The 23,818-nt window shown below is 44.4% G+C and overlaps 1 protein-coding gene across 1 annotated transcript in view; it reads left to right on the top strand.

Moving 5' to 3' along the window:
* Positions 1-472: 472 nt before the first annotated feature.
* dntt (deoxynucleotidyltransferase, terminal) overlaps positions 473-23,818 on the top strand; it is a gene marked incomplete at its 5' end in the record, with an annotated part of 73,544 nt that continues 50,198 nt past the window's right edge. Inside the window, 4 exons of the mRNA XM_079169037.1 lie at positions 473-657; positions 5,790-5,964; positions 8,310-8,420; positions 21,591-21,761. Of these exons, the coding sequence (XP_079025163.1) occupies positions 473-657; positions 5,790-5,964; positions 8,310-8,420; positions 21,591-21,761 (642 nt within the window). The remainder of the gene's footprint in view (positions 658-5,789; positions 5,965-8,309; positions 8,421-21,590; positions 21,762-23,818) is intronic.

The raw sequence follows: 23,818 nt of genomic DNA, 5'->3' as shown, positions 1-23,818 counted from the left end.
CAGAAAACTTTTAAGATGCTTTTTTTTTTTTTTTTGCTTTTTTTTTAACAACCAACAGCACCAGTGGGCGTTCATAAAATGTGTTTGCCCTAACAACTTTTACTGGAAGTGAATAACGCCATGCCAAGAGGGTGTCTTTTTTTTCGTCTTTCATATCTCTCCCCCCATCCTCAATCATTTGATCTTGGCAGGTGTGGGTTTCTTTCGGTAAACACCAAATCCTCAACACCTGTTGCCAGCTTTTCCTGTCTGCCAACTCTCACCAACCCTGCTCTAACTGACACACTGTCCCACAGTTGGGCAAATAACAAAAAACGGCTACAACTGTGAAATAAACAACTGTGGCTTTCCCAAAGTGGGTGTTTTTTTTCCTGGATGGAAGTGAAGTTGCCCACAACAACAACAACAGAAGAAGAAAAAGCAGACATTCCTAGAGGGGCAGACGTACTTTGGGTAGCTCGCCTCAGAAGAGATGTTCCGATCCCCTGCTGCGAGGAAGAGGTCGAGACCAGCGGAAGCCGGCGTTCCCCGGCGCCAAGAGGTGAAGTTTGAGGATGTCAGAGTGTACCTGGTGGAGAGGAAAATGGGCCGCAGCAGGAGGAGCTTTCTGACCCAGCTGGCCACGTCTAAGGGCTTCATTGTGGAAGACGTCCTCAGGTTTGGGAAAAAAACGCTCACCGTTTTTCTTGTTGTCACTGACCAAAAGCGCCTAAAAGCTTTTTCTCAACCTGAAGCTCAAGAGGACGCGCTGATGGTAGAGCTAAGAGGGACGGATGAGTGTTTTCTGTCTTTGTGTTGTGGCCTTCAAGGCTTGTTTGTAACTCACAAAGGCCTGTTTGAGCGTGGTTGTACTTTAAATATTCATTTAAGGTCTGTAGAAGCAAAGATGTAACTACTGTTATGATTGATTTCATTTAGAATTTGAACCTACAAAGATCAGGATGTTTCTCAGAGAAATTGTCAGGACATTATTGAAAAGAGCCGTTCTCCAGTTAGATTATTCAGTGTTACTTTGTGCTGTTTTCTTAAGAAAGTCCAGGTCCAATTATCTAATTAGAGAGCCACTGTTGTCTCATGAATACCTTATTAGGTTAGGACATCCATCCTGTCTCTGCTACTCCTTAGTGGATTTCCCCCCTGAGCTCACTGCTCCTACATAAATACGTTTCAGATGCGGAAAAAAAAAAAAAAAATTAAAAAAAAAAACGTTGGAAGAAAGGTAACAGAGCTCACACAAACTTTTTTTTAATGAGTTGGGCAAAAGTTTTTTTGTAAGCTTGTTCGTCGCAACGACGAATCGTCTAGTGTGCTGTAATTATGGAAACAGCATGCCTTCTTCTTCTTCTTCTTCTTTTTCTCTGCCTCTGATTCGAAAGCATCTTTTAAATCCCAAACTGTGAACACAGCATAAAGTCCCCCCCCCCCCCCCCCACACACACACTTGTCACCCGCAACGCTTCAGAGTCAGTTTTCCTTTTGAGGCAGGCGATACTGTTGATGCAGCCTTCCATTTTTTAAACGTCCACTTTGTTTTCGGGACCGGGCAGCTCAAGACTCAGACTTTGAGCTCCTCTAGTGAGCAAGTGTGTGTGTGTGTGTGTGTGTGTGTGTGTGTGTGTGTGTGTGTGTGTGTGTGTGTGCTTCAATCGTTGCAAGGATCAATTTGACTTTTAGAAATTTACAGTAAAGGCAGTTTTTCCAAATGTATGTTCGTTTAAGGTAAAAGACTGAAGTTAGCATGTGATTTAGGTTAATTAAGGGTCCTCACGGGTATAGTATAACCTACGTGTGTGTGTGTGTGTGTGTGTGTGTGTGTATGTGTGTGTGTGTGTGCGTGCGTGCGTGTTTAAATGCGTGTCTTAAGTGCGCCTGCCAGCCGCGCGCCAGCTTGGCCATGGCAGCATTCCCAGAAACACAGCTTGAGCGCTCCTACGGTTACACTTGGCCTGATACAATTGTTTGAAACCAACAACAGGAAATGGAGCGCGCCCGCCTCAAACTGACATTAATTCTGCAAGCCGCCAAAACTGATATCAGCTGCAGTTTGACGGCAACACCGCCCCGTATCCAGTCTAGTCCTACACAAGTTATAGGCAGACTGCCTCCAGCATATGGTCGGACGCCGCGTGTGTTCCTCTGGGCATAAAAGGAATCTGCTGACACACACACACACGCACACGCACACACACACAGTCTCTCCCCTTGGCCTAATTTCAAGTCTGATGCACATGAACATGGATCCAAATATCGACATGTTTGTCCCGGCTGATTGATGAGATGCAATGAATGCTCTTTTATGGAATGACTGCCGTCAAGTTAGTTTAGTTCGTTTCGAGTTTAACCCCGTGTTGGCATTGGGAAGGCTGTCAGCTCACGGTCCATCAATAATTTGCTGTTTGAATGACATAATATTGATGACTTTTTTATTGATTATAGTTTTAAATTGGATATTTAATGGACATTCACTCCAGACACAACGTTGGCCTTCGCAGCACAACTGACCCTTCGCTATAAGTCCGGACTCGAACACAGACTAGCCAATCGTAGAGGACAGCTCCGACCAGAGCCTGATAACTCTCCGGCTCTGCTCCATTGACTCTCATGCAATTGTTAGCATTTAAATTGTGTGTTTTGATGAAAATAAAAAAAAAATATAACAAAATTGCTACAGCAAAGTAAAAGGACAACATTTAGAATTGTTATGGTTTACTGTGACTTTAGAGTGGTTGAAAGAATTTTTGGGACAGTGGCAAATAAAAAGTCTGGAGCCGTTTAGACCAGCTGCTATAATCAAACAACAGAGGGATCTGTATCTGCCAATATGGATCATCAATGTTTGGCAATTAGTATCGGAGTGCTGCATCTCCCAGGCATAAAGTCACGCTAACGTTTGCAGCTAACGTTTGCAGCTTACGTTAGCGCGACAGACACATTGCTTCATCCATTCCTTTCACTTTTGCTCTTTTACTTTTTGTTGTGGAATGGGTAAAGAAAAAAACACTAGCCTATAACTGCAGCCCCATTGCAAACAATACGTGGAGAAATCCAATGCTGAGCTGTGACTGGACAATCACTGTTGGGCGAAAAAGGTTTATCAGCTGGTCAGATGGTTCATTCCTCACGTTGTTTGTATTTGAGGCAACGTCTTGGTCGACCAGGAAGCAGCTCCTATTGTATGATTTTGAAGATAATTTAATGTCATTTAATTAGGATATCTATTCGTTATGATTAATTCACTACCAACGGTGAGCATCCCAGTGAAGATGTCTCTTGGGACCAGCTGTAAAAGGCAAACGGATGGCCATGGTGTAAAAATCTGTCATGGACATACTGTGTCTTTGATCTGCCTGTTGGAATAGGAGGGTATCTGCTGACTTGAGACGAGAGAGAGAGAGAGAGAGAGAGAGAGAGAGAGAGAGAGAGAGAGAGAGCGCTCCCTATCAAAGCCCATTGACTTTAGCCCGTCCTTGTGTCTGGGCTCCCACTGATTCCGGGAACTACAATCTGCTACTGGGCTCTCATTCTCGCTCATTTGCATGTCAATCTGCCGTTTCTCATTCTGTGCAGCTACGCGCAAGATGATGATCCTAACTTCAGGGGCTGGATTATATCTAGGTAAACATGGCACGAGGAGAGGGCGACTTTTTTTTCCCCCTTCTTTTTCTATGATCTTTATCTTGTTCCACCAGAGCCGCTCAACCCCTTGTGATTTTAGAGCAAAATCAGCCACAAGAGCACACTCTCTGTTGCCGTGGTTAGACAACTGTTCACGGCAAGTGGTTTTGAGCTTTCTCAGACTCCTCTGAAATGCAATAACGATAATGATAAACTTTATTTATATAGCGCCTTTAATGCGGTAGGGGGTAGAGCTCAAAATGAAGAAACAAGAAAATAAATCAAAACAGGCAAATAAAAAAAAAAAAAAGGTGCAAATTGCGTGATAAAAACCAAGCAAAATGTGTGTTGTTTGAGGGGCTCTTTGTCCATGTCTTTGTGCTGGGATGGATTTCATTCCTTTGTAAACAAGGACCATTGGTGGCCGGACCGGTACGCTGAGCAGATAGAGGATTAGTTTCGCCAGTGATTTGGCCAATTAGGCCCCAGCCTGAGCTCTGCTGGGGCCTCTCTTAAAGACTCTTTCCAGTGATTTACCCACGCCAGGAGAGAGGAAGAGGAGGAGCGTGCCGAGGGTAATTATGCTCGGCTGGGCGCCCTGATTGGGTACGGTAGTTAGACTCGGTGGAAGGAAGCGGAGGGGAGGAGGCCGTGATAAAAAAAAAGTGTGTTGAGAGAAGTCTCGGCGGAGCCGGGGGGAGGCGCCGGTTGAGCGGGTTCCGCTATCGAACGGCGGAGGGAGGGCACAGCGGGTCTGTGCTGATTGTTGTTCACCCAGTGTTGATCCCCAAACAGCACGAGCAGGACCATGGTACTGAGATCTGAGCTGTATTTCAAAAGCCTCTCTTGAACCTTTGGACTCTCCAAACGCTGCTGAGATGAAACCTCGGAAATTTCTTTTTTTTTCGGTAAATCAATCGGTGAAGGAAGTGCTTCACAACAATTCAAGGCTTCCTGGAAATCCAAATACATAAACACAGCCTGAAAGCTTTCGTCATGAAGAGGAATTGAATTACTTAAAGACACCCAAACACACATTTTCTCGATCAGCTTCTCACAGTGAGCGGTTTGGTTGTACATTATCACATTATTGAATTACAGTTTTGGTGCTTTCACATTTATGTGTTTGTGTTCTTTTTCTTCTCACTGGTTTTGCGTGCGCAAAGAAAATATATCGCATGATTTCGTCCACCAATCAGAAGACATGCAACATTTGAATCCAAATCAGATGGGTGTGTGTTGCACGGCTGCTGTCAGTCAAATCTGATCAAACCACGCCTACACTGACCTGACGAAGCAAATGAGTTGTTAGTGTTAAACTCCCAACAAATAATTATCATAATGTTAATTGTCCCATATCTATTATGGACATGTAATGTTATAGAGAGTTAATTGAATACTTGTAATTAATACTTTGTATGAACAATGGATCACATGAATACTTGATAGGGGTCGCTGATTGTGTTAAATCCTCAGATAATTAAAACAATACTCAGCAGCTCTGCAGAGCTTTTTGGCGTCTTTCAGCTCGTTGTTTTGGTTTTCTGGCTCGCAACTTCTCTGTTTTGCTTCATTCTCACCAAACTCATGACTTTATTTTTTTTTCCGGCTGCAGCAGGTTGCTGTTTTCAGTGATAAAGCTCTGGTGAACTGTTTGTACTCGAACCTGCCCAGCACCACATGGCAGACAGACGAAGCTAGCGACTAGCTGCTGAAGATAGCGATAGCATTTAGCAGCTATGGAGAGAGGTTTTCCTCTCAGGCGTTGGAGGAGACCAAAACAGAGCAAAAATATAATAGAGCAGTAAATATTGGACTTACATTGGCCAGGTAGCCAGAGACACGACACATGGAGTATGCTAATGTTGTGCTGTGTCTGCTACAGTATATGTCATATCAACTTTAAAGGTGATACAAATTTCTGTGTTGGGTTTACAGGCTTTTCCAACTACCCTCAAATGGCCAAAAAGAATTACAGCTTTAAAGTTGATATACTGCATAATTTATTATTTAGATTTTATGTTGCGCTCCTGTGGTTCCCATAGAGATGCTTGAACCTCAAAGTTTTACACTTTACAACGCTCACCACCAACCCTCGAGCTTTAACAGGATGGAATAAAACCATAAAGGGAACAATGAACCTTCTGACAGTTTCTTTTTTTCCGTCTCCGCAGCGACAAGGTCACTCATGTGGTGTCAGAGGCCAGCCAGGCTGCATCGCTGTGGAAGTGGCTAAAGGAGTGCGCCCCGACCAATCCACCAGATGTACATGTGCTTGACATCAGCTGGTTCACCGACAGCATGAGAGAGGGGAGACCTGTTGCTGTGGAGACCAGGCACCTCATTCAGGTGTGTGTGTGTGTGTGTGTGTGCCACAAAGCAGACAGAAAACACCTAGACAAGATGTAGGGTAAGCACTAGATGGCACTACGAACCAAACAGGAGGGATTTCATTGAGCATGTTGCCACAAAATGAAAGGAAATAGGCATGCACGTGCAGTATTTGCGGTGAGGAAGCAAGTGAGCAGGGAGGAAATAAAGTGAAGGTATTTCATCTACTTCTAGATATGTAGCGTGATTCTTCCTCTTCCAGCAAATCTATGATGTCAATCCCCGGACAGGGAGCTCTTGGACATATCTAACTTTTCCTCTTCACCTCGCTGATAGCAACAGAAACATCCCCCATATCGCGTGGGAAGAGTCAAATAAACCCATGAGCGGGACGCCGGGGCTCGGAGCGGCCCACTAACTGAAACACACACACACTCACACACACACACACGCACACATATTTCCCGTTTCCCGCGTTGCGAGAGCCTGGCGGCGCGTGCAGATTCTAAAATAAAGAAATATGTTCCTGTCTCGAAGCCACGTTATGCCCAAGCTCCCATCTACGTTTTTTTCCTCCTGACTGCCCGTGCCGTCACGTGAAACATCCTCCAAAATGTGCCTTTCGTCTCGCTCCACGCGGCCACGCGAGCGTGGCGCTCCCAGTCGGCTGCATCATTAAGTGACGGGGCTAATGACGCCACGCTGACATTTATTGACCCATCTCCCCAGGTTACCGCGAGCGCCACTTCTCGAGTCGTTTTGCGACGCAGTTCCTCTCCGAAGCCAACGAGGTAACGCGCCGTGGCATTTATGTGCGCGACGCTTCCAGTAGATTGTTTTTATGAGTCATAAATCCATTTAAGGAGGTACCATGTAGAGATATACTATTCCCCAAACAGGCCACTTCTTGGGCACATTCGCCTGCAGTGCTTCTTGATAGTCTGGAAAGGCAATGTGTTTTACCATCATAAATATTCTACACCGAGTCAGGCAGGAATTTTAAGTATTTAATCCGTTGAAATGTAATATTTTCCATTACGCCCCAGCTTGCGGAGAGGCTGTTTAGCCTGTTTAAGTGGTAAGGTGGTAAGATGGAATATGCTGCTTGAAAGGAACGAAAGCGGGGAATGAGTGCCGGGGATTTAGAGTTTGCATCTTGGTTTGTGAACACTTGTTCGCCCTCCTCCTCCTCCTCCTCCTCCTCCTCCTCCGAGGATGTTTGTGGGTCGGTGTGTAGGCGCGACCTCCCTTAGGAGGTGGAGGCTCGTTCACCTTTCCCCTGCTCAGCGGCCCGAGAGGATTTCATCAACCCACCTGAGTGCACCTCTCTGCCCGTGTTGACTTGGAGGGCTGGACACCACCTGGAGCGTCTCTGTCGGTTTTTCGGGGGAGAGAGCAGGAGTGGGTACATGCAAAGGTGAAGAGGACACTGGAGAGAAGGCCAGGCGGGGCTATGCTGCATCTAAGATCACCGTAGATTAACTTGCCTGTGTGTAATAACGCAGCCCAGATGGGGGAAAACCAACCTCTGCATGCTGATGCACAGTTGTTGTCTCAACAGACCCACAATCCCATCCTGGAGAATCCCCCCCTGTTGTATTTAGAAGGAGCACAGTTGGACAGTTTTACTTTTGATTGGCAGAAGAAATTGTCCCGTGAAATATATTCAAAGTTATTCTACTTTTTCTTTTTTTTTTTTAAATTATGAACATTTGTTGAATCCCTCACCGATTGATTCAGCCCAGCAGTGTGAGAGGTACCAGCTCTTTTCCATTATCTTTTTTTCTTTTGAGACACCCCCTGTTCCTTCTGCAGCATCGGCCCCAGTCAACACAGCGCGCCGACGATATCTGCACACTCTGTATCACCCTCCCACCCAATCCGTGGGTAATTTTATAGACACAATGTTCCCTTTTGTGATGTCTAATTGTCTGCGAGAATATTAATATTACACTGGTAATCCGTTTGACACATATATTACAAATGGGGGAACCGTTTCTTCGCAGAATGAAAAAAGGCAATTTACAGGAGGCAAATTGGATGATGGCAAGCAGATCTGTAATGCCACGGGTTAGGTAGCGTAATGGATTTGGATGCCACCAGACTGTGAGATGAGTGTCATTAGCCTGTTGCCCTGGAGACTCACAGTCATAAAAATAACTTCTCCAAGGCAAATGGCTACATTTTTTATGTAATTCAATTTGAACTCCCCGGCTCTGTGTTAGCGGGGAACAGCCTGACACATATTGACACGTTTAGCCTGTCAACAGTTTGCAAAAGCTCAGAAAATGTAAGGCAACACGTGGCTGTACGTGCACGTGTGGGTTCATAAGTCTCTGTTTCTTTTTTGTTGTTGCACGCAGGACACCGTGCCCACATCGCCAGAAGGTTCTACACCCACTCCCGTGGCCGCCGTTTCTCAATACGCCTGCCAGAGACGGACAACCACAGAAAACAATAACAAGATATTCACAGTAAGGAACTGTTACCTAACTTCACTGTTATGGTTCTTTTTTATTGTTTGTTAAACAGATGATGTGTAAAAATGCACCATGATTTTTATTAGTAGAATACGGTCCCATTTGCAGTAAGATGGGCGTGGCTACCTTGTGATTAACATGTCGCTATCACGGAGTTGTCCGTTTTTTTTGGTCTTACAACTTTAACCCTTTCTCATAGAGTTTTCAGTTCATGAAAGTACATTTTAACATTTTTGGTCACCTAAAGTTCAGTTGTACATAGCTCCACCTTCTCGCGTCACTTCTGGTTCCAAAAAAGCCAAGATGGCGACGGCCGAAATGCCGAACTCGGGGCTTCAAGTTGGCGGTCCGCAAACCAAAGGGTCACATTAGCTTATATACTTTGTCCATATTCTCGTATACAATGGAATCATATCGTGAGGAAATCATATATCCAGATGCACAATTACTTTGTCTTGATTGACAATAACAGCTCAACTTTCTCAGGAAATCTGATTATTAGGACTTTTCATTTATCAAGTATTGTCAATTCACACAATTTTATACAAAACCATGTGGTTATTTAATATAGACTATTCATTTATTTATTGAATAACCAGAGATGTGATCAGCCCCGCTACAGCCTATGAGTGTTACATGTTGGTCGACTGGAGGCCGTCGCTCTGAGGATCCAATGTATAAAAAAAAACGCCTCCTAATCTGTTTCGCTCTAATTGGACGGCCGGCCGGCTTCACTCACCAGCGCTCTGACACAACTCTCCCCAAAATACATTAACCTGCAAATGAGCAGCATCTGCAGCTGTGGCTGACATGCCCACGATCCCTGGCACGGACACGGCCCGAGGCGCAGTGTGATACGACAAGATGGCCGACGGACGTGACACTCATCACAAGCAATGATGGATCCGTCCCTCAGCCATCTGGTGGGCAGTGTGTGTGTGTGTGTGTGTGTGTGTGTGTGTGTGTGTGTGTGTGTGTGTGTGTTAGAACATCAAGTTCCCACACAGAAAGTGGTTAATCGGCTGATTGGCTCAGGTGTTGATGAGCATGAAGGAAAAGCAATTTGAAGACGTCACTTTTGGGCTCTGGGAAATTAAGACTTTTCACTTTTTTCTCGATTAAATTAATCTAGTTAAGAATTGAATCATAAAACAATCAGAACTATTAAAACAGCAATGAGTCCAATTGCACTGCAGTCACCGAAAGGAACATTCACAGTCGTGCTAAAAGAATATATAGAGGCAATAAAAACACATCAACTTTGATGTACTCTTTTGCATTTCATTAATTCCCATTTTGATTGCTTCGATCCCTCGGTCGGCACGGTCTCAATGCCATATTTAGCACAGGATATGAAATCGCGGGTCTGAGATGTGTAATATTGCCGTGAAGTGACTGGCAGACCTGCGTGTGTGTGTGTGTGTGTGTGTTTGTGTGGGAGTCTGGAGACCCGCTGATGAGCTTCTAGACCTATCAAGCACGGCTTACCGAGGGCCTGCGAGGCATCTGTTATGACATAATGACTTTTTTTGCCTTCGCGGTTGCCGCTAAACTTACATAATGGACGGACGCACGTGCGCCGCAGTTTCACCCCCCCCCCTCGCACGTGCGTGGTCCGCGTGGACAGGACGCGCACAGCTGTGCGCACACCCACACGCGCCTCACCTGGGGCCGGCTGCTGTTCCGTTTCTTAGCCCCTGGTTTCTTTCCACAGCATTAACTCCATAATTAGCAATCCCACTCAATTTCCCCATCCCCGTGATTGACTCATTATCCGCACATAAAGCCACATCGAAGAAGACTTTCTGATTAGAGAGAGCGGCTGTGTGTGATGTGGCCTTGACGAAGCCACAGGTAACACTCCGCCGACAGAACCGTCTCCTGTTACAGTACGTTCCCCTGCAACCAAAGTGATTTCTCGATTACGTTTTGGGGGGATTTTTTACCCGGATTTCAGTCACAGTTCTAAACACGTGGTTAAAGTTTTAAAGTGAAACAAAGGAAATCCAAAACGTGGGTACTTGGTTAGGTTTAGTAGAAACATCATGGTTTGCCTTAAAATGACTGTGCTTGTTACATTATTGAAGTTTTATTAAAAGGGTATATCATTTTTGGGAGACCAGGATGCCACTGAAGCAGATTAAAACGCATCCACTTGAGATATTGAAGTCAGATGTTGCCTCGCCCCCTTTTTAACTGCAAACCAAGTCTCTGTTTGGATACAAGCCACAGCAAGCCAATAGACACCGGATATGATCTACTGTATTGCGGCGCTAATGAGGAGCAAGCTATTGATCCACAACGGTAAAGCTGTCGTCGATCCGTCCTGCTGTCTGCTTGATTGCGAGCCACAATAATGATGCAATCCCTGTGAATACATGTCTAATGAAAACACTTTTGAGAGACACTATGTGTGTGTGTGTGTGTGTGTGTGTGTCTCTGTCTTTATGTTGGTGTAGACGATATACTTTGTGATGTAGTGGAAAATGAAAAGGTTGACGATTACCTCCTCACTGCCTGACATCCTTGTAAGGCAAATGATAACCGATCGTTTCCAAGAAAAAAAACATTATTTTCTGTACATTTGCTGGTTGTTTCAATAGTGCAGATACAACACTTAAGGAAAACGTGAATTTGCTGAGATAGTGACATTAGCTGGTATGAATAACACGGCGTTGGAAAGTGGCCAGATATTCATTACTGATAACTTCATGAACGTTGTCAATAACAGGTGCTTGAAAAGTTCATTGTCCTCAGACTCCTTCCAGGCTGCTCATCTGGCTCACACACACACACACACACACACACACACACACACACACACACACACACACACACACACACACACACACACACACAGCAGGGTAGTCCAGTATATGGCCAAGCAACACGCACTGATGTGTGTCCCGGCTAGCCAGTGGCACTGTCACCTAGCACAACCACAGCCATATGAGTTTGTCTTCAAGTGCCGTCCTTTTCATTATTTATTATTATCGTTATATTATTTAAAAGAAAAAAGAAAGCCCCGGCCAATCCAACATTGTCACTCACACTCCAAATCTGGACTCGCTATGAAACTCCTTTTACAATTATTAGATGAAAAAACATCTGTTGGAAATTTTGAGATTTTTGAAGATGCCTGCAGATTTAAAGGGACAGCGTGCAGGATTTGGCGGCATCTAGTGGCGTGGTTGCAGATTGCAACCAACTGAACACCTGTCCGCTCGCTCCTCCCTTCTTAAAGGGACGGTACAACGGTGAGCAGTCGCGGGCAAAACCGTGGTAACGCCGTTCACCTCACTCAAAGGTCACCCTCACCATGGAAAAACTACTTTGAAGGGCTCATTCTAAGCCGACAAAACACAACAATCCTTAGTTTCAGGTGATTACACGCTAATGAAAACATAGTTAGTGTACTAATATTCGCTTTCTGCTGATGGATCCCCGAAAACGTCACACGCTGTACCTTTAAAGCGTCTGCCTGTAGCGTCTGAGACTGGTGGACTCTGGTGACCCCCTGAGCCGCTTTATGTAACTAATGCAGACTGCAGAGTGAATGCAAATCTGCATAACTACCACAACGGGGGACCTTAAGCTGTCTGGGACAAGCATTTTACAAGAAGGATAATCATTTCCTCGATGGTAAGAGATGTGTTCATCGGGAGCAAAAACAGGTCAGTCAGTCAAAGTGGGATCTCGCAGCTCCATCAAATGAAGCTCTCTCGACTTCGTTCAGTCGTGCTCTATAAATGTATGAGTGCATAAAGAGTGTTTTTCGTTTACATTACACTGCATTTACTATTCCCAGCTCTTTTCACAGAAACACAGCCAGAGCTAGAATATAAACTGGAAGGTCTGAGTTCATTTTCAGAAATAGGAAAAGCTCATTGAAAATCACATGGACATTTGATATCATGCAAATAACCAAAAATAAATCCACCACCCTCAGAACATGACCGTTCTCGTTATTGGGTGGTGCAGATCATTCAATTTGTTTAGACAACAATGGTTATTTGTCCCAAAAAACCCAAAATATTGGGTGTTTATTTCACTCATATATATGTTGCCTTAAACAAACAGCATTTCCCAGAAGCCTTAGGCCACCAGCTCCACCGAATGAGGCGAGTCAGCGGACGAGTTGATGTGTGAATATAGAGCCCCTCTGCTTTTAAAGGTGCTCTATGAATAAAGAAAACCTGCAGCGTTCTAACGCTGAAACGCTGAAAAATGAAACTTTTTGTCAACGAAATGTGTCTGTTTGAGGAAGGGAAGATTATAGAAGAAGATCTTAAGTATAAATCACTACTTTTTATTATTTAGTCGTATTTTCTGTAACTAAGCAACCGATGTACTTCCTGTTTACACTGGCACCCGCACGCCCAGTGTACGTGAATATGATATTTATTTTCAGGCGTGGACGAAAATCATTTCGGAAACGGCTTTCAACGGGAAACGTATCAGTGTGGATGTAGCCTCAGCGTGTGTGTAGATGCATTCAACAGACAGAGTGAGAGGAGGAAATGACCTGCGAGGACGATGGGGGGGCATCCGCAGAGCCAGCAGGGCGCGTTGGCGAAGGGGGGGGGCGGGAGGAAGTAGGTGGTGCAGAGAGGTGTCAGGATCAGGAAGAACGGTTGAGCATCATCTCAGCAGCAGCCAGCACCCCAGCGAGGTGTCAATCACACACCGGTAGCAAGCAGGCCCTTCATTCCACAACCGCTCGCTATTGATTTATTCATCCCCACTCCCTCTTTATCCCTCGCCATCGCCGCCTCGCTCGCTCTCTCACTCCCGTATCACTACTTCCTGCCCTGTTGTTATGTCTCACACCCCCGCCCCGCTCACTGTGCTCTCTCTCTCACTCTTGTTGTGTCTCGCTGTGACTGGGGAATCCACACCATCTATACACACACACACACACACACACACACACACACACACACACACACACACACACACACACACACACACACACACACACACACACACACACACACCACACACAAGTCAAGCCTACACCCCCCCTCTCTTGTTTTTTTATCTGCTTAGCCATGAGTCCTCTGCTGTCATAATTTCACTATAAGCCTGACGTAAAAATTGATATTTGTGTCTCGGCTGATTGACGTGCAGCATCGAATGCTTGTTCTCTGATAGTAGCACACACGCACACACACACACACACACACACACACACACACACACACACACACACACACACACAAACCAACATATACAAGCATACACAGTTTGCCAGACTAACGATGGGGAGGGAGAGGAAGAGCTACAGGGAGAATTGGCTAAACATCTTGTATTTGTTTCCTCCCAGCAAAAGGCCTCCGATGTATTGATAGCAGCAAACGCCACGGATGAGGAGACGGGTGAAGGGGGGGGGGGGGGTTGGGAGCACTCAACCTTAAATGCATCAAATTGATTTCCTCCGTTCCCCAGCAGAGTTAACATTCTCACAGCTAACAAACAAAAAGCCGTGAGGATCAGAAGTGCTTGTTCAGCTTTTAATTGGTTTTGGAAAACATGTGTGAAAGTTTTTAATACTTTTGCTAAGACAACATCTTGCTGGATTTCATACTAAAATGCCCTCAACTGTCCTTTTGAAGCCGTTCGTAGAAACAAAAATTGGAAAAATTCTTTTTTCTCATCTCAAACCTTCAAATCCAGAGTGATGTCCAATATGGCTACGTATTCATTAGATTAGATAGATAATGTCCACCTCCTAGCCGTTAATCATGTTAAAACTCTCCTCAGTGGGCTCTCTGACCTCCTTTTATGGTGTCCTTTTGCGCACGCAGCGAGGCGGGCTGCTGTGCGGACATGACTCGCAGGCATGTCCGTGCTTATCCGGTGGCGGGGGGTAAATCGGCGCGCTATATCAACGTCCCCGTGCACAGAGTCCCCCCCCCCCCCACCAGTCCTAACACTTAATTAATTAGACAAATGCATATGCAGGGTGGGCTTTTGAGGCCCGCAGCGCTGACTCCATGCAGCTGCTAAGACACAACATGACAGTTGACAGTCTGGCCGCAGAGAGTGTGTGGGGGTGAGGTCTTAAAATCATTTTTTTTTCTACAGGTGAGGTGTTATGATCGGGTGTTCTGCTTGAGTGTGACTTTGCAACAGGAGACAAAAATGCAATTATGTCACCTCACTACACCTCTAAGATCTGATTTAAAGAAATACTCCATCATTTGGGGAAATTCACTTCTTTGCTCCCAGGACTTGATTAACAACGAGCACAACATTGTCACAAGTGATATGATGCGTTAGCAAAAAAACATTAGCATTGCCATTAGCATTCCATGGAGTCCTGACTCTGGCCACCTGATGAATGCAAGTCCAATACTCAGTCTCCTCCTTTTAGCTCTGTTTTGGTCTCCACCAACTCCTGGGGGGAATATCTGGCTCTTTATCCTCTTAACTGCTCCACTTTTTTTCACTAGCTTGTTGCTAACTTTATCCGTCCGCCGTTTGGCGCTGAACAGATAAGGTTGATGAGAGCAGACTGAACCAAAACGGCTCCCCGCGAAACAATTAGCAAAAAGATGCTAAAGCTCTTTGTCGAGCTGAGGCAACCTGCAGAGTGGAGTGTTTCTTTTCTCAGGGTTCACGGTCATCTGACCGTTAATACAAATGCATTAATTAGTGCAACTTTAAACAAGAACCAACACAATTGTAATCTCTGATTTCAGTAGAGAGATAAGTCGAGGACTGTGGTTGGCTTAATTTGGCTAAAAAACTGGAAGACTGGAAAAGACTTGTTTAAACATTGATACTGTTTTTTTTCGGTGTGTGACTCCAAATGAAGAACTTAAGCATGGTGTGTAGAGGATGCACAGTTTCCACAAGTTACAAGGTTTCACACCATAGCAGAGAGCAAAGAGGGGGAGCAGGAAGGGCGTCGATGCTAATCAGCTGCATTATTTTGATTCATTTTAATATAGCTCATTGTCCCCATAGAGAATCTAGTGCTGGGCTCACATTGCGAGGCATTCTTGCGCTGCCGAGCAATGTTGCACTGTGGGTTATCAATCTTTGGTAATCCATAGTTCACCCTGTGCTCATTATTAGTGCATTGCCGGCAGGCCAAAACCAGTAAAAGTCGAAACACATCCAGACAAACGGCTCGTACCCTGCACACTAAACACTTGCACAACCGCGCCCCATCACCTATCCAATTACAGGCTTGCTTCTCTAATATGTTGCATGCTGTGAAGAGAGCCCAGCTGAATTGTTGTGTGTGTGTGTGTGTGTGTGTTGTATGCGAGTTTGCTGCGATGTAAAGGGTCATTCCCTGTCCATGTGCTGTAGCAAACGGGTCAGTGCGTCTCCTGGGTGAGCTGGACCAAAGACTGCTGCTCGCTGACCTGAGGCTGCATGTCTGCGCAGGACAGCGGGTGGTGCAGTGACCTCAGATCGCGGCTTGGCTAAGGGAGAGGAAACACAAGCATGATTTTGTCGGAGTCTGCCCTGAGCTCTGGTCACCCTAAGCTGCATCGAGTCCTGGTCCTGGATTTAGAATTCCTCACCTTTAGCCCCATGTGGAGGCTCTCTGTATTTATCCTTCAGGCACTTGTGCGCTGGCAGACTGGTTTTTATCAGCTGTATGGTATTTTACCGATCTGTGTTCCATTTATTATGTTATTCTTAAACATAACTGATTTATGCGTTACATAAAGGGTAAAGCAGCAGCGTGCTAGACTTAGCACACTATGAAATGCTGATCCAAATGTCATGAGTGATTACCGGCTAATTTCTAAGCTCCTCGTGCTATCTAAGGTTTTAGGGAAGATCCTACACGCTCAGTTGCCTCTGTTCTTAAAGCTTCACTAAGCAATGTTTTCATACTAATGTTGAATCAAATGAATCCCTGGAAGATGAAAGGGTCGCTTGTACTGTAGATACCAATGAGACTCAAACATTGTCTGCTAACGGGAGCAACACTGGATACGTTCAGCCGCAGCACTGCACTGCACTCACAGCCTGATACGCAGGATGGTAGCGCAAAAAGATGATGTGTGTTGCAGTGACACCTGAAAATGTTCAGCGCAAACTGTTCTGTGGTCAGTGTAGGCATTTGTAGCGTACTACATAGTAGCCGTTTCCTAAGATACACGTTGGATAGATGACGACAAAAGGAAAAGCACAGGTGTAAAGAATAAAGAAAAGAGGGCTGGATCCTATTTAGCCGCTTCAGTTTCAGGTCAACCCAGTCGCCTGAAAAAATCCATTTAATATTAGCCTCCTATAACACCAGCAGAAACGCACAATGCCACGGGCTTAAAGTTGGTTCAACGACTGGTCAGGGTTAAGAAACAAAATTAGGTTGAGGTTAGAAAAAAAAGATTATGATTTGTGTTAAAACGATAATGTAACGAGGTCACGTGACAACCGTAAAAACACGGGTTGTCACGTGACCTCGTTACATTATCATCCATAGATGGATAACAGCTAGTGTCGTTTGTAACGTGACATAAGAAACGTCATGGAACAAACATAAAGTCAACGCTTTTTGACTTTTTTTTCCCTGGGGTCTGGGTTGTTCAGGCTCGCCATCACGCTGTCAGGGCTTACTGGGACACTTGAATAGAACAGAGCCATTAATGTTTTTAGAAACACTTGCCCTTTCCCGTTATGACAAGTTAAAATGTCTGCTGTGAAAAAAGGACAATTGTACAATTCCTGACCAGCGAGAAAAGGTTGGGAGAATAGCTGGAAGGGAATGAATCATGAGAACAAAGAGACCCGTCTGATTTCTCAGAAGTTGCCGGACCCAACCAGGAATGTCATTTTAGTTTCAGTCATTGTTTAAGTTACATTATATAGAAATGGACGTAACAGACGTACTATTAAAATCACCACACAGAATCGAGAATGTGTAAAGAAAGTAGAGTATTTCTGGCCGACCACAAAAGGTTTTCTAAGAAGACAAACGACAAAATGGCTGTTTGTTCTTTGAAGCCAACAACAATGTGTAGGTTGGAAAGTTGTTTTTGTAGGAGGCATACAGTGTAAATACACACCAAATTAAAACTGTAAACTGAGATAACAAAACAACAACTTGAGAAGAAATGCAATTATTCCATTTCCCTAATGTAAAGAAGCACACAAGACAACATGCTGAGGGGTTTTAGCAAGAAGAATACCCTGAGGAATTTCATGCAGCAACACATTAACATTTCCTGTTATGTGCCTCTATAAATGACTGAAATGTGATAATTGTATCAAGTCACTGTTCCATGAAACCTTAGATGTGCTGCACAAATCTGTTGTGCGTTGTCAGATGTTCACACACTGTTCTGTAATTTTCTGACCATTTACTCTCTTTTTTTTTAAGCTGATGGCTGAATAAAAAAAGAATGTCCTGTACCTGGGACTTTACGCCAGAGAATTACACTTCTATGCTTCAATAACAACTAGCTCAATTTTTTCAGGAAAGTGTTGCCTATTAGAAATAATGGGAGTTCTCATATTAGTACAGGCACAGAGCCCACTTGCAGCTCTTCATCTCTCACGGCACCAACCTGCCCCATCTCAGAGACATTCAGACATGCAGTCTCATTTCAAATGTTTGTCATAGCCCGCACAGGAATTATTACCTGTTAGGCTGATGAACGGCTATACCGATGATCCAACCCTCATGTGGCGACATGTTTTCCTCCACTTGGTTCTGCAACAGTAGCTCATCACTTCAGCAGCAGCCGCATGCCAACATCACACAGTGTGACGATCGAGTGTTTTTTCTCACTTCATTCTATTAAAAGGTTTGGTGAGGATAGCACCTGGAGAAACTCAATTCTTATTTTTTTTCTCTGGAGTGTTTGATCAAACACATCTATCCATTCCACACATATTTCCCCCTTCACAGATTCTCTGCATTTTGAGTATGTTGCAGAACATTTTTAGCCATGGCAACGCTGGTGTGCCAGATGGATGGTGTGTACAGACACTCATGTTACATACTTGAGGTTATCTGCCACCACCAGAATGAGATTGAAAAATAGCCCACTTTCATCAAATCTTTGCGCAAGAAAAACGCTCGACATTGGTGGTTCGTCTCTAATCTCTAATCTCTAGCTAACCAGTCATGCAAACTCAAACCTTGCTTATCTTATCCCTCTAGTCCTCTGTCTTACCGTTTCAGCTTCAAAACTTTGACAATGAGTTGAAACTGGGCTGCTCTCTCTGCTCTCTGCTGCCAGCGCCTATAGGCTCACTAGGCTGAGATGATTGACTGGTAACAGCACCAAATTAATAATTTGTCATGTTATAATTGGCTGCATCAACCTCAAGGGTCTTCTTTTCTCTTAATTGTTTTGGATTGTCGCTCTCCACTCCACTGTTTCTCCAAATGTCTCAGGAAAGGGTCCATGTAAAGTTAGAATGGACTGGACCAAAAGTGTTTGGCTGATGTAATACCCTGCCGCAGTGGGCAGACAGCACTTGGCTATTTTTATTTAAAAATATGTATATTTTGCATTGCATTGGCCCCAATTACCAAGGAGCCCATCGGGAAAACTCCGGGTGCTCCAGATGGCTAGTCAGTTTGTCCAATACATTAGTTTATGACTAAATACCTGCAAAACTATTGACATTCTCATCAACCTCAGCTGTCCTTAATGTTTAGTGCTAATTAGCAAATGATAGCATAAATAATGCAAAACTTATACCTGTTCATCAGCATATTGGCATTGTCATTGTTAGCATGCTGACGTTAGCATTTAGCTCAAAGCTGCACTGTGCCTAAGTGCAGCTGCTGACATTGCTGTAGACTTGTTGAACCTCTCCTCAAATGAATATTTAATCCAACGTTTACCAAATTTGGTAACTTAATTATTTCAGTTATTCAGTTTTTTGATATACAACACCCTTCAGGTTGCTAAATGCTTGTGGTTATGGCTAAGTTGCCATTATGTTTAATCGGTACAGCGTCGACTAATACGACGGCTAAGGTAGCTCAGAAATTAGCGATATGGCATGGGGCCCTGAATTTGATGGATTTACAGTTTATAAGTGATACAAGAATTAGACCCTGCGGTCTCTCTGCCCCGCCGCTCGGAGACTAGTTTGCCGGAAGGAGAGCGGGCGTCCGCTTCGGAGACGGACCATTGCTGCTGCAGCAACTAGCAATGTAACGGAATTAGCAAGTTAATGTGAGCTAGCTAACAAGCTGCTAAATACAATAAAAAAAGACAACTTTATTTACACACACTTTTCACAGTGTAGGAAAGCACCTCGCTATTGCCAAACAACCATTTACATCGTCATTAACACTGATTCACCACATTTTGTAATGTGCTGATAGCTCCACAGTCCACAGAAAGGAGAGAACAGGGTTTGCTGTGATTGTAATGCTACACAGTGGTTTCAAAAACCCCCCCAAAAAACAAAAACGCTGTGGAGTGAGGCGAGGAGGGGGGTCTGATTAGAGGACGATCAAAATTAGCCTTGCAATATCAGGGCTGATTTTAATTTTTTCAAGGGAATGGACTGTCGCGGCTGTAGCAATTCGATTTTGGCCAGCGTGAAACCGAGCATCTCCGTCTCTTAGCGGCAGGGACCCAGCGCTCATTTTCAACCATGAAACGCCATTTTTTTATATATTTGGAAAGAAATATCAATATCACCTTCTGCATTGATGTGTTTCATCGCAGTGCGGTTACATCATTTAGTTCATAGCTTCGTGTGCGGTTACTCTTTAATGTTCAGAGTGTTAAATACAGCTCCATTGGGCTAAGGCCCAGAATTCCATGTATATCCTTAGTATTCTGCCACATTCTGCACTATTAGCACTGTTTTTATTTTGATGCAGATTGGCATAATATAATATATAATTACATAATTTTTGTGCCACTTTGGGGCCGCAGTAACAATAGCAAACAGCCGCCTCTTTACACATCCAGCAGACACAGAGCAACGCTGCTCTTTTCACAGCAGACACTGTGACTCGTCATGTTGGGAAAAGCACAGGTGTAGATAATACAATTGATGATGCCTGAGTGCTTTTGTGCATGCTGGCTCACTGTCACTCTTTTGGGGCCTACTCTGACACACTTCACAGAACAGAGCCAGGGTTTATGTTATTGTCTTCAATAAAAAGTAATGTTTCTGGTCAAACAACACACAGTCAGTCCAATATTCACTCTCCCTTTTGCTCTGTTTATGTACACCGACCTTTGAAAGAAACATATTTCTCTTTTGCAGCTAAACGCTCCATTTGTGTTCACCAGCTAGTCGCTGACTTTGTCTGCCGTTTGGTGCTGGTCACTGAATGCTACCCCTCTAAACCAACACACAGTCATTTGATCCATTATTACAATAAAACATTGTTTATAGCAGCTTCAAATGACCAACTTTAGAATTAAAAAGTTTGAGGATTCTTGTCAGAGTTGTGCTCTCTCTTGCAGATCCATTCATTCCATGGTCTTGACTGCAGCCTATTTGAGCGTTTGAGCATGTTGCGTTTGTGAAGGGAGAGCCTGAGACTGGCCCCCCCTGGGGGAGCCTGTTGTGAGCAAGTGGGGAATGACAGGTTCCTGTCTGGTGTTCGCCAGCCTCTAATGTCTCTGTCCGGTCATCCAGAAGAAAACCAACATGCAGCACGTCCTGTACTGTAAAGTGACGGGGACGGGGACACAGAGAGGAGTGATAGAAGAGGGGGAGGAAGGAACTGGAGGGAGTTCTGTTCCCTGTCTGGGTTCCTGCACGGGTCAGTGCATCTCACAAGTGAATGCACACCTGACACATATGTGCCAGGTCTCGCTTTTTTTCTTGGGTTTTCACTCTCTTTTACTTTATTTAATGTGTTGAAGAATTGGTGATTTGTACAATAAACCCATGTTATTATTCTTATTAGACAATATATTTTTACACCTTATCTTCTGCCCTACACTCTTAGACATAAAGGTGCTAACTAGAACCATATAGGGATCTTCAGCTTGTCCTCGAGAAATGTGAAATGTGTGGGCTGGCTGTTGGTCGCTCCCTTTTAACACTCGTGCTTTCAACAATCCTCGAAGAACTCTTGCTTCCAAAAAGGGTTCTTCCGAAGCAAATGATTCCGAAAGAACCCATTCTGGACCATTTTTTTTTCAGAGTGTACATTATACCTCTTTCTCCCCTGACCTGTCCTTGCTCTACCTCTCCCTGGAGGATGCTTTTGAAGTGCTGGCGGAGAACTACGAATTCAACGAGATCGAGGGTCCGTGCCTGGCCTTCAGGAGAGCTGCGTCCGTGCTGAAGAGTCTGCCCTGGGCAGTGCGGCGCCTGGGGGAAACACAGGACCTGCCCTGCCTGGGAGAACACACTAAGGCAGTCATCGAGGTAAGGCCCAGAGTCTGCATGCGGAGCCCAGTCCAATCCATCTGTATTATGTGTTGAGACTATAGCGGTCGCACGAAACCACAGTGGTTTATTTGGGCAGCCGTACAAGTTTGTTTTTCCGACAACATAGCTCGTGAATCCAAAGGCTCTCAAATTACCAAACAGGGAGAGTATTTCGGATCAGTCTGCCTGCGTGCAAACAATAGATAATGCATTGTTCACTGTGATAAGTGTATATGGAATGCTATTAATGAGCTAATGAGCTTTTAATCTAACAGTAAACCATGACCTTGACCCATGGCCCTTTTTATTCAGTTCAACAATACTGAGAGAACTGACTAAGACCAGGATTAGTTAGTATTAGTATCAGTTAAAGATATTATGCAATTGAGGATTTCACAGTAGAAATGTGTCAAAACATATCAACTTCAGTGTGTTCTCAAGTTGTTTTTATGTTGACGATGTTCTCTCAGGCTGGCTGACTAACAATTCATTGATCCTACTAACAAGTATTTTCTGTGTGGCCAAAGCCTAATTTATCTTATTCATCGTAGCTTAGCGTAGCCAGAGCTTCCACTGTTGTCCAAAAACACATCAGTGAGCCACACCGTTGCAGTGGGTGTTCATTCAATACGATGAACACAGGCGCCGCAGTTTATTATGAGTCAGAAAAATCAATCAAACCGCCCTGCTGCTGTAAATACTTAACATACACACAGATGTGGACTAATCCGCCGCTGAAAGGAATCCCTGATAACTGCACTTTTTTTTTTACTGTTGCTTGATGAAGCAAGAGTGCCTATAGCTGTTTTAGGAAATTGGATTTTTTTGTCCTCATTCACAACCAGTAGGCTTGGGGTTGTGACCTTTGACCACTAACATCAAATCAGTTCGTCCCTGAAGTAAACATTCCTGAGATGTTGCATTCACCAGAATGGCACGGACGGACAGAAGGATGTACTGTAAAGGATGAAATTCATTATGAAAAGCTCACATGGAACAATGAACATCAAGTGACAGCATATTGTTCATTCTGGAGTACACCCAGCCATTATCACCCAACCCTATCGTCATCGGTTAAAACATCATCACCATCGTTACCCACCAATTTGAAACGACTCATCATCAGCCGACTCATCGGGAGCATTTCACATTTAGATGTCATGAGAGATTTTTGAGAAAAGAAAAGAAATGTCAGCTGCTCTCCTTGACCCTGTATTCTCTTCACGGAGTGAGTATTTCGTACTTTTTTTTCCGCATCGACCTCTGTGCGGATTGTGTGTCGCTGTCGAGAAGAATGCAGCAGAACTTTCTATCTAACGACACCGATCTGCAGAAATACACGTATGCTTTCAGGCGACGCCGAAGTGGAATTTCATCTCGCAAAAACACGTTTGCTGTGAGTTATTGAAGGCTAGAAAAAAGAAAAAGAAAAAGAAAAGAAATACAATATTTTAAAACGATATCAAAAATAGTTTCGAAATTTCAAGTCCTAGACAGACAAGCTCACATAACACACGCTCACACATGAGCACGCACACTGACAGGCATCACGCTGATTTATCTCGTCTTTGGGAAGAAAAAAAAAAAAAAAAAGAAAGTCTTCTCGGGTCACTTGGCAATCATCCCCTCACCTACAGTCGCGCTCAGGGCAGAACATCTCGGCGAGTTGTCAGGGAAAGTGTCGAGAAATGTTTGCTCCGAGAGAACGCCGAGTCCCTGTAGGAGGACCAGGGTGCAGCTCTGCAGGCCAACTCTCTGACACATTAAACCGAACAGACACACGGCGGGGCTCAGAGCAAGTTTCAAAATCTGTCAAATCTGTCAGCGTTAAAGCAGAGTTATTAAAAAAAATAACATAAACGTCCCAGGAGACTAAATTAGACTGCCCGTGAATGACCTCTCCCTGTTGTTGTTCTCATGATTCAGACGTAGGCCTACACCCAGCGGTGAGTTTTCTTCTTCTTCTTCTTCTTCTTCTTCTTCTTCCGCTAGGTTGTCTCTTTGAACAGATCGCGGCTCAAAACAAGAAAAATGACATGACACGAGAAACAAAG

The sequence above is a fragment of the Pholis gunnellus genome (assembly GCF_910591455.1).
Source record: "Pholis gunnellus genome assembly, chromosome: 11".
Lineage (NCBI taxonomy): Eukaryota > Metazoa > Chordata > Actinopteri > Perciformes > Pholidae > Pholis > Pholis gunnellus.
Note: the sequence above shows the minus strand (reverse complement) of the source record. Positions and strands in the feature narration are given on the sequence as shown.